Below are 12,352 nucleotides of genomic sequence, written 5' to 3'. Positions count from 1 at the left end.
TTAAGTTGATTGCTCAGAAGGACATCAATTAAAGTAACCCAGGGTCTTGAACAGTCTGGCAGCCTTGGCAGGTGAAACACAGCAAATTCAAAAATAACGGATCACATTCGGGCAGAGGATTACACAGAGTCTTTTATATTTTGTGTGTACTATGTGCCTAATGTAAATGGCTAAACTTCACTGGTACACATATCTGGTCAGGCTGATGCCCTTGCACACAGCCTGATGTCAATACTGCACTGAGGGTTAGTTAGTAAAATTTAAGGAACACAATTGTTTTAATTTTGTCTCTCTTCTAGAAATTTCTAAACTGTTGGCACGTGCGAATTAATCCAGACAAGTTTTAAGTAGAGAAAATCATGGAAGAAATCAATCTATATTCAAAATATTGTAGAACACCGCCTAAGTGTTCATTTAGCAAATGAGATTTCAAATTATAGAATTACTTCAAAACTATAAAAAGACTTATAGAATTACAATAACTTATAGCTGAAAATGTGTTGTTGGAAAAGCGCAGCAGGTCAGGCAGCATCCAAGGAACAGGAGATTCAACGTTTCGGGCATAAGCCCTTCTTCCTGATTCTCCTGCTCCTTGGATGCTGCCTGACCTGCTGCACTTTTCCAGCAACACATTTTCAGCTCTGATCTCCAGCATCTGCAGTCCTCACTTTCTCCTACAATAACTTATACACTATGATGCAAATGTATGAAATCAAAAAATGGTCAGATTTTAATTTAATCAAAGCTAATTGTTCATGGACAGTGCACAGGAAGATTTGAGAAATGTTTACTGATCAACTTTGCACTAACCCAGTGATGGGCATATTCTCTGACTCTAGAAAGCACAACAATACATCAGGCCTGGTGACTGAATGGCCTTACTCTCTGCTGTAAGATTCTATAATTACTCCAAAAAATAAAATGAATTGCTCAAGAGGCAGACGGCACAAGTCTGTATAGACACTCAATAACACATTGGGAAAACAGATATTAATGGTCACACTTCAAGTGGCCAAGTGGCACAATATACTGCTACCTCAGGGATAAAGATAATTCAGTACAAAACGGGGAAGGGGGGGGGCAAAATAAGTCACCTCAGTTGGTCCAGCATACATCATGGGAGATGGGAAGATGGCCACGACAGTAGACTCTTGTTTAAGTACCCTCTCTTCCAATACAGCAGCATGCTGCTTCATTCTCCATAATAAGGGTACATCATCATCTTTCGTCCAACCACCTAGTGGATGAAGAAGAAGAACTGGACGCCTATAGCCACGTTCAATCAACTGTTGAAAGGTATCCTGCATCAATAAAGCATGCCCATTGTGCACTGGGTTGCGTAGCTGAAATGCGAAGACAGCATCTAAAGGAATGAAAACAATTAGGGCAAATTTAACTCTACCTTAGAAACTTACTTCAACATCACTGCCACTCCCTGTCAACAAGTTCAAGGTTGATCTACAAATGAGCAGTCAGTCAAGTTCTCCGTCACAGCATACCATATATTTCATGACCTGGTGTTTCCATATAATTGTACTGATTTCTTTGGCACAGTTTTCCTCCATTGGAATAAACGATTACAGAATTTTAAAATGCAAACTGTATTCAATGCACTTTTATGTTTTTGCAATCACTTTTTCTCTATCCCGCTAGAGGAAGTACCCACCCAGAAAACTGGTCACACCCTCAGCCCCAGATTGAATTAATCACCATTCGGAGTTTCTACTCGTGCTGATTTGCAGGCAGTTGAGGGGGATCCAAGAGCTGAAGTGAATTGTTATAGCATCAAAACACTAATAGACAGGTGTCAAACTGTTTTCCAATTAATTTGATGACAATTTATTAATGAAATAACTATTATACCCTAATCCAACCAGATCATTGTTCATTGGGTAATAAATCAAGGCTGTGGTTTAATGCGCTTATTTTGTAATAAGCACCTACTTACATCTCTGTTAATCAACATTTCCAATATAGAATTAAAGCCGAGCAGAACTGCCCTGGTGTCCAATGAATACAGATTGCTGCTGAACGACGAGGGAGGCAAAGGCAAATTTCAGCTGCTCTTTCTTAGAAAGTGGTTCAATAACTTTGTGTGAGAGTTCAATGAGAACCTGCCATCAAGTCAGAGTCATAGATAAGTACAGCTTCAGTCTAACTCGTCCATGCTGTCAAGATATCCTAACCTAATCTAGTCCCATTTGCCAGCACTTGGTCCATATCCTTGTAAACACTTCTTATTCATATACCCATGCAGATGTCTTTTAAATGCTGCAATTGTACCAGCCTCAATCACTTTCTCTGGGAGCTCATTCCATGCATGCACTGAGTGAAAACGTTGCCCCTTAAGTCTCTTTTATACCTTTCCCCTCTCATTCTAAATCTATGCCCTCTACTTCTGGATGCCCCCAACCCAGGGAAAATATCCATGCCCCTCATGATTTTATAAACCTTTAAGGTCGCCTCTCAGCTCCAGGGAAAACAGCTCCAAACTGTTCAGCCTCTCCCTGTGGCTCAAACCCTCCGACCCTGGCAACATTCTTGTAAATCTTTTCTGAAGGATGTTGTAAAACTGGAAAGGGTTCAGATAGGACAGAGACCAGAATTGTACTCAATATTCCAAACGTGGCCTAACAAACATCCTCTAGTCGCAACATGACTGCCCAACTCCTGTATCAATACTCTGACCAATAAAGGAAGACATACCAAACACCACCTTCACTATCCAATCTACCTGCAACCCTTCTTTCAAGGAACTATGGACCTACACTCCAAGGTCTCTTTGTTCAGCAACACTCCCCAGGACCTTACAATTAAGTGTATAAGTCCTGCTCTGATTTGCTTTTCCAAAATGCAGCACCTCACATTTATCTAATTTAAGGTCCATTTGCCACTCCTCAGCCCATTGGCCCATCTGATCAAGTTCCCTTTGTAATCTGAGGTAACTTTCTTCACTGTCCACTACACCTCCAATTATGGTGTCATCTGCAAATTTACTAACTATACCTCCTATGCTCACACCAAAATCATTTATACAAATGATGAAAAGTAGCAGAGCCAGCACCGATCCTTGTGGCACTCTGCTGGTCACAGGCCTCCAGCCTGCAAACCAACCCTCCACCACCATCCTCTGTCTTCTACCTTTGAGCCAGTTCTATATCCAAATGGCTAGTTCTCACTGTACTCCATGAGATCTAACCTTGCTAACCAGCGTCCCATGGGGAACCTTGTCGAACGCTTTACTGAAGTTGATATAGATCACGTCCACCATTCTGCCCTCATCAATCTTCTTTGTTACTTCTTCAAAAAAACTCAATCAAGTTTGTGAGACATGGTTACCCACGCACAAAGCTATGCTGACTATTCCTGATCAGTCCTTGCATTTCCAAATATATGTACATCCTGTCTCTCAGGATTCCCTCCAACAATCTGCCCACCACTGATGTCAGGCTCACTATTCTATAGTTTCCTGGCTTGTCCTTACCACCTTTCTTAAACAGTGGCACCATGTTAGCCAACCTCCAGTCTTTTGGCACCTCACCTGTGACTATCAATGATACAAATATCTCAGCAAGGGAACCAGCAATCACTTCCCACAGAGTTCCAGGGTACACCTGATCAGTTCCTGGGGATTTATCCACTTTTATGCATTTTAAGACATCCAGCACCACCTCCTTTGTAACATGGACATTTTTCAAGATGTCACCATCTATTTCCCAACATTCAACATCTTCCATGTCCTTTTCCACAGTAAACACTGATGCAAATTAATTGTTTATTATCTCCCCGATCTCCTGCGGCTCCACACATAGGCTGTCTTGCTGATCTTTGAGGGGCCCTATTCTCTCCTTAGTTACCCATTTGTCCTTAATGTACTTACCAAAAACTCTTTGGATTCTCTTTAACCCTATTTGACAAAACTATCTAATGTCCCCTTTTTGCCCTCCTGAGTTCCCTCTTAAGTATACTCCTAATGCCTTTATACTCTAAGGATTCTCTTAATCTCTCTTGTCTACACCTGACATATGCTTCCTTCCTTTTCTTAACTAAAACCTCAATTTCTCTAGTCATCCAGCATTCTCTACACCTACCACCCTTTCCTTTCACCTAAACAGTAATGTACTGTCTCTGGACTCTCGTTCTCACATTTATGAAGGTTTCGCATTTTCTAGTCGTCTCTTTACCTGTGAACATCTGGCCCCAATCAGCTTTTGAAAGTTCTTGCCTAATATCATCAAAATTAGCTTTCCTCCAATTTAGAACTTCAACTGTTAGATCTGTCTATCCTTTTCCATCACTACTTTAAAACTAATAGAATTATGGTCGCTGGCCCCAAAGTGCTCCCCCACTGATGCCTCAGTCACCTGCCCTACCTTATTTCCCAAGAGTAGGTCAAGTTTTGCACCTTGTGTCCATGACAGATGAATGTCTTTAACAAAAGTCACAGATGATGCTCAAACATTTCTTTTCCTTGAAGTGCAGTTTCTCTTTATTTGTTTTAAAACTCCAGAACTAAATATCAACACCACCTGAAGAGATGCTAGAAGGTGAATGCCTCATGGTGCCAGTGATAAAGATTGAACTTGCCCTGCTGTGTGGACCTGCCATTGCTAGCATTGGTGCATAAGAAGGGACAATTTACCTGTGCGATGCTGAGCAAACAGAGACTGCGTACCAACTATGCTAGGAAGATGTCCTTGTGTGCAGAGACACTGAATGTTACCAAGAATGACTATTGCAGTGGTCAACTGAATCAAAAAAATTGAACAGTTCATTTACAGAACAAATCTAAATGGTCTTCACCCTGTAAAAGGTGTTGTGTGCCAGTTCGATTCCAGTCGTGCTATGGGCAACTCTGGTAAGCCTTGTCCCCATCCAACTGGTTAATCAATATGCTATATATACTGCTATTATTTTAATTGGTCTTTTTGTTGGTGTTGTTACTGTTAAGTGTATTATCGCTAAGTATTATCTTCTATTGACAACATTGATTCCACCCAGAAAATGCCTGTTCTCCACTTAGAAGAAGATGTGGAAGCACCATTGTCTGCCCCTGGTCCCTCTTTGAAGGAAGGGGTAGTATGGCAGTCTTTGGCTGCCATTGAATTGAATTAATTCAATCCATGCCCTCACATTTATGATGTGATCATAGAATGACCAAAGCGGGGAGATGAGGGCTCAAATTTTTGATCTAGCTGAAGTCAGAAGCAATAAATGTGTGAAGGGTTGTAGTGGTTCTGTTCGCCGAGCTGGAAGTTTTTGTTGCAAACGTTTCGTCCCCTGGCTAGGAGACATCATCAGTGCCGTGGAGCCTCCTGCGAAGCGCTTCTTTGATGTTTCTTCCAGTATTTATAGTGGTCTGTCCTTGCCGCTTCCGGGTGTCAGTTTCAGCTGTCCGCTGTAGTGATTGGTATATTGGGTCCAGGTCGATGTGTCTGTTGATGGAATTTGTGGATGAATGCCATGCCTCTAGGAATTCCCTGGCTGTTCTCTGTCTGGCTTGCCCTATCATAGTAGTGTTTTCCCAGTCGAATTCATGTTGCTTGTTGTCGGAGTGTGTGGCTACTAGGGATAGCTGGTCGTGTCGTTTCGTGGCTAGTTGGTGTTCATGTATGCGGATTGTTAGCTGTCTTCCTGTTTGTCCTATATAGTGTTTTGTGCAGTCCTTGCATGGTATTTTATAAACTACATTAGTTTTGCTCATGTTGGGCAACATTAACCCTTCTGTCACAAAACTGAAATGCTGTCAAAGTTAACTTTGGCGATTTGCAGTTCATCTTAATAGTATTTCCTACGTTCACAATGCAGAAAGGGGAGGATAGGAATCACTGATACAGCTATTGATCAAACAAGACTGCTCCGTCCTGCTTAAATTACAAGTCTTGCTTGACAATAAAATAATTTTTTTCAATAGATTTTACTCCTGTAGATACAACTCTAGAGAATCATGAAGAAAGAAATGGAGAATTACAGAAAACAGTGAAGCAACACTTGAACCAACCTTGAACGGCTAGCATGAGATGGTGATCTACATAAAACAAGAACCATTTCCCAGGAAATATCGTTGGATTAGCCTGCTGTCAATCACATCATCTTATTACATTTGATTGGTCTTTTGTTGTAATTAAGGCTGTGCTGTCTCTTTTAAAAAAACCGAAGTAATGTTTAATTTTCAAATATAATTATGCAATTTCACCACGGAGCAAAGCAGCTTTAACCTCTGTGGCTGGACAGAATTGCGACAGGCTGCCTTACTTTATTAAACGGGCAGCCTTGCTTTATACTGACTGCATTCCGTTGTTTCTTTTGACCGATCTCGAAGCAGAGAGGTCCTGTGTGGGATCCATATTTTCACAAGCGGATGTACAGCATTCACACACTGAACAGGTTTTGTACTTCCTAGCTAATATAATTCAATACTTCATTGGTTTTGATGATCACTGGTCAGTATTCGTTAGCCAGGTGCACTTGTGCTACTTGAGTGCCAATTTGCATCACAACAAGAGTTGAGAAGATGTTGTTTCCTACCTCGCTACTAAACATTACTATATATTCTAGGTCAGTATGAAATGTTGTGCAGGAGTGTTGGCCATTTATTATATTGACTATTTGTGTGTCACTGCATAAATTGGCTGGTGTGTTTCCCTACCCAACTAGGATCTGCACTTCAACGGCAATTCAACAGCTGTGAACTGTTTTGGCCTGTCTCAAAGTTATGATGTATGGTACACAAGATATGCCCTATCTTTTGTTTCATGAACTATTATATTATTCGTGGGTTTGTGTTTTACTAATTTGCCATTCCTATCTATAGTGATTTCCATTTGTCTGCCTTAAGTTTGACTTACAATGGTTTTACTCACTGGCATGTTGTGTCCAAATCATTTTGCATTTTCTAAGTTGTCATCAGAAACCACTGACCAACTTGTGTTTCTGACTTAAAGTCAATGAAATAAAGTATGCTGAGTGAAATTAATCCCTGGACACATGACTGAGTTCTTCTATTCTCTGCCCAGCGTAAAAAATGCAGCTAATTTCTCATTCAATCCCAAAATTCATCCTGAACACAGATTGCTTGAAGCTTTAATGGTCATCAATGCAATGTGAAGCAGTCATGATGGTCTTTACCCGTCTGACAATTTCATGCACCTGCCAATTTCGTAACTTGGTTAGCGACAAAAAAAAACCCAGCAGATGCTGAAATCCAAGGTAGACAAGCAGGAGGCTGAAAGGACACAGCAAACCAGGCAGCATCAGGAGGTGCAGAGGTCGACATTTTAGGTGTAACCTTCCTTCAGGACTTCAACACACCCAGAGTCCTGAAGAAGGGCGACATCCAAGACGATGACTTCTCCACCTCCTGATGCTGCCTGGTTTGCTGTGTCCTTCCAGTCTCCTGCTTGTCTACCAATTTCATACCTTAGTCAATGCTTGAAAGCATACTATCTCAGCTACTCCTACGTCTTTTAACATGGCCATTCCCAGTGAGCAAGTTCAAGTGCTTTCTTAAATTCACTTGTGGGATGTGGCTGTCACTTGACTAGCTTTTATTGCCCAACCCTAGTTGCCCTTGAGAAGGTGATGGTGAATTGCCTTCTGAACTGCTGCAGTCCACATGCTGTAGGTTGACACATATCATCTTCAGGTGGGCTTTCCAGAATTCTGACTCAGTGACACTGAAGGAACGGCAATATACTTCCAAGTCAGGATGGTGAGTGGCTTGGAGGAGAACTTGCAGGTGGTGGTGCTCCCATATATCTGCTGCCCCTATCCTTCTGGATGGAAGTGATTGCGGGTTTAAAAGTTGCAGTTGAAGGATCTAAAGATATGGTCCATTTTGAGACAAAGTCCTGAAATTTATGATGATTAGACTCTAACCATGAAACTAGGGAACCCTAACTCTCATATGACTTCAGACAATATTCTTCTGCACCTTTCCATTGGGCATACTGAAAGATACCAGAGAAGTCCAGCCACATCTTAAACTAATTCCTTATGAGAACCATCCTCTTTCTACTTCGGTGTACACAGCCAGAAGATCACATCATGCAAGACATCCAAGATGTAAAAGCTTGCTAGAATAACACCAAAAGGTCAGCATGATTTCATAAACTGTTGACAGAGGATTGGGTAGAATGCGCTTGTCATGTTCCTATGTTCTGAACTCCAATCACAAACAAGTTTATGTTTTCTTAGAATCTATTATACTGATCCACAATTTTCAACCATATCTTTCACCAGTGTCGCTTGCTTCAAAAATGCAATTAAGAATATAACTCATTACTTGCTGCCAATCTCTCACTTCAAAAATCTTCCCCATAGCATTTCCCGCAAATCCATTTATGCTTCAATCAACTTCCCAATCATTTTTTTATATCCACAACTTTGAATTTGAACCTTTTGTCACAGTAAACTTGCACTGAAGTCATCATACTGCCCTGTGTCAGTCAATAATATAAATTATGTCAGAAACATATTTAAATCTTCATATTACTGTTGGCGTAATCACAAATAGCATCAAAAAGCAAGTAATGCACTTATTGCTGCTCATTGTGACTGCTGCTGAGAACAAAGCAAATGGAAAAGTACAAACTAGAACATAGAGAAAAACATTGAAGATGTTAACAGAGATAACTTATGACATGGTCTGCACTCCTGACATATTACAGTTATGCAAATATCAACAATAGGAATCTGTATAACCACATATGGTCACCAGGTGGATAGTCTATTTAATTCAGAATCTCAGCAACACTAAAGTTATATAGCTTAACTTACTGAGAAACAGATTATTAATTCCAAAATCAATTTGCTCTGAATAGGAATGCTGGCAGCCAAACATGAGCCAAGCACCCAATCAATTTTTCAGAATGCACACGGTCATATCAATGTTCTTTGCAAAGTCCTTAAAAGAAATTCAGCAAACACCTGCGCTCACTGAAATTTCAGTAAAAGGTAATGTTGCTGAGTGTCCTTGCACCTCAAAGAGAAAGTGACATCAATATAAATAATCTAATTGATGGGGGTTCAAGCAAGAACAGAGTCAAACAGCAAAAAGTATTTTAAAAAACCGGATTAAATGATTTACATGCTATCTGGATCTAGCTAGAATATGAAAATTTGCATCAAATCATCACAGGGAATCACCATGACTTATTGATCTTACTAGTGACTGTAGCTTTCTCAAACCTAGAACTATACATGCAAACATCCCTTTTAACGTTACCTGCCATACCTCTGAGTGAAGCTGATATAGCCATTGCAGTATATAGGACTCCTATATAGTTTATAGATGAAACCTTTTTTACATTAATTTATATTGATATTTGCATATATTGATTTTCCTACCTAGCTGAAGAGACTTTCCGCAACTAGGTCATTCCAGCCAATCCACATCGCACCAACATCTTAAGGAGAAAAATGCATATAACTGCATCAACAAAAGCCACATTAAAAACAAATGCAGCTTTGAATATCTACAACTCAATAGGAGTTGAGGAAACTTCTCCATTGGCTGCAGTCATATCATTCTGATCTCCCTAATATAAGATGTATGTTGTTAAACTTGAGAGGGAGGAGTTAAGCTATAGGGAGGGGTTCAATAGGCTGGAGCTATTTTCCTTGAAGCGTCAGATGCTAAGGGGTCACCTTATGGAGGTTTATGAAATCATGAGGGATGCAAATGTGTTGCTGGTCAAAGCACAGCAGGTTAGGCAGCATCTCAGGAATAGAGAATTCGACGTTTCGAGCATAAGCCCTTCATCAGGAATAAGAGAGAGAGAGCCAAGCAGGCTGAGATAAAAGGTAGGGAGGAGGGACTAGGGGGAGGGGCGATGGAGGTGGGATAGGTGGAAGGAGGTCAAGGTGAGGGTGATAGGCCTGAGTGGGGTGGGGGCGGAGAGGTCAGGAAGAGGATTGCAGGTTAGGAGGGCGGTGCTGAGTTGAGGGAAGCGACTGAGACAAGGTGGGGGGAGGGGAAATGAGGAAGCTGGAGAAATCTGAATTCATACCTTGTGGTTGGAGGGTTCCCAGGCGGAAGATGAGGCGCTCCTCCTCCAGCCGTCGTGTAGTTGTGTTCTGCCGGTGGAGGAGTCCAAGGACTTGCATGTCCTCGGTGGAGTGGGAGGGGGAGTTAAAGTGTTGAGCCACGGGGTGATTGGGTTGGTTGGTTCGGGCGGCCCAGAGGTGTTCTCTGAAGCGTTCCGCAAGTAAGCGGCCTGTCTCACCAATATAGAGGAGGCCACATCGGGTGCAGCGGATGCAATAGATGATGTGTGTGTAGGTACAGGTGAACTTGTGGCGGATCCTTCCATATCCGCCACAAGTTCACCTGTACCTCCACACACATCATCTATTGCATCCGCTGCACCCGATGTGGCCTCCTCTATATTGGTGAGACAGGCCGCTTACTGGCGGAACGCTTCAGAGAACACCTCTGGGCCGCCCGAACCAACCAACCCAATCACCCCGTGGCTCAACACTTTAACTCCCCCTCCCACTCCACCGAGGACATGCAAGTCCTTGGACTCCTCCACCAGCAGAACACAACTACACGACGGCTGGAGGAGGAGCGCCTCATCTTCCGCCTGGGAACCCTCCAACCACAAGGTATGAATTCAGATTTCTCCAGCTTCCTCATTTCCCCTCCCCCCACCTTGTCTCAGTCGCTTCCCTCAACTCAGCACCGCCCTCCTAACCTGCAATCCTCTTCCTGACCTCTCCGTCCCCACCCCACTCCGGCCTATCACCCTCACCTTGACCTCCTTCCACCTATCCCACCTCCATCGCCCCTCCCCCTAGTCCCTCCTCCCTACCTTTTATCTCAGCCTGCTTGGCTCTCTCTCTCTCATTCCTGATGAAGGGCTTATGCTCGAAACGTCGAATTCTCTATTCCTGAGATGCTGCCTAACCTGCTGTGCTTTGACCAGCAACACATTTGCAGCTGTGATCTCCAGCATCTGCAGACCTCATTTTTTACTCGAAATCATGAGGGACACAGATAGGGTGAATAGACAAGACCTGTTCCCCAGGGTAAGTGAGTCCAAAACTAGAGGGCATAGGTTTAAGGTGAGGGAAGGTTTAAAACGCACCTGAGGGATAACTTTTTCAGCCACAGTATTTAGTCCAGTACAACTCCTGATCAATTAGGAGAAAGTGAGGACTGCAGATGCTGGAGATCAGAGCTGAAAATGTGTTGCTGGAAAAGCGCAGCTGGTCAGGCAGCATCCAAGGAGCAGGAGAATCGACGTTTCGGGCATGAGCCCTTCTTCAGGGGAAGAAGGGCTCATGTCCAAAATGTCGACTCTCATGCTCCTTGGATGCTGCCTGACCTGCTGCGCTTTTCCAGCAACACATTTTCAACTCCTGACCAATGGCAATCATCCCAGATGTTAATAGTGAGGGATTCAGTGAAGACAACAACATTGAGATCAAATAGGTGATGGTTCAATTCCCTCTTGTTGGAGATGACGCAATTCTCTCTTGTAGGAGTTGGCCATTGCTTGGCACTGTGTGACTTGAATGTTACTAGCCACTTATCAGTCCAAGCCTGAATGTTGTCCGGACCTTGCTATACATGGAGATGGTTTGCTTAAAAATCTAAGTTGTTACCAAATAGGGGTAACAACTTTTACCAAATTTTGTGCTAAAATTGTGCAATCATAAGCGAACATTGTCACTTTTAACCTAAGATCATTGAATCAGAAAGGATCATCCAAGAAGCACTTTGAGCCGAGTACATTATTTTGAAGTTATTGTGGTGCATTTTTCATATCCCTAACTCTGAACCAAAGTTCAAGTCCCAACTACTCCAAAGGTGGAAATAACATTTTTGAACAGGTTGATGAGAAAATATCTACTCCAAGGAACTGAAGACTCTGGTGGCACAGTGGTAGAGCCCCTTCTTCTGGACAGGAGACCTGGGTTCAGGTCCCACCTATGCCAGAGGTGTGTCATAATGTCTCATGACAGATTGATTAGATGATATCTAATCAGTAATGTCTTGGGTCTGAGATGATTCACCATCAAAAATCACAACTTCATTCTTTTTGGTCAGTTAGGATTCCAACCATGGAGAGCTTTTTTCCCCAATTCCCAGTAAGTCTAATTTAGAGCTGGTGCTAGAGCACTTTGAGGCCACACTCAGGCAAATATTAAGGATTGATGTAATGGTGATGTTAAGGACAGTCAATCTCACCTCACTCCTGTTGATCTACTTTTTTGTCCATCTTTGGACCAAGGCTGTACTGAGGTCAAGATATAAATGGTACTGGCAAAACCCAATCTGAATGCGAGCAATTGCTACTTGACTTGGTTGTTGAATATAAATAGACTAATAGGTTGGTAATTGTCT

General features: G+C 42.3%; 1 protein-coding gene across 1 annotated transcript in view; it reads right to left on the bottom strand.

Moving 5' to 3' along the window:
- The window catches only part of papss1 (3'-phosphoadenosine 5'-phosphosulfate synthase 1), a 60,585-nt gene that overhangs the window by 12,595 nt on the left and 35,638 nt on the right, over positions 1–12,352 (bottom strand). The window contains exon 10 of the mRNA XM_060851598.1: positions 1,095–1,363. Within this exon, the coding sequence (XP_060707581.1) occupies positions 1,095–1,363 (269 nt within the window). The remainder of the gene's footprint in view (positions 1–1,094; positions 1,364–12,352) is intronic.

The sequence above is a fragment of the Hemiscyllium ocellatum genome, chromosome 36 (genome assembly GCF_020745735.1).
Source record: "Hemiscyllium ocellatum isolate sHemOce1 chromosome 36, sHemOce1.pat.X.cur, whole genome shotgun sequence".
In the NCBI taxonomy this organism is placed as follows: Eukaryota; Metazoa; Chordata; class Chondrichthyes; order Orectolobiformes; family Hemiscylliidae; genus Hemiscyllium; species Hemiscyllium ocellatum.
This window is presented reverse-complemented; position numbering and strand designations above follow the sequence as displayed.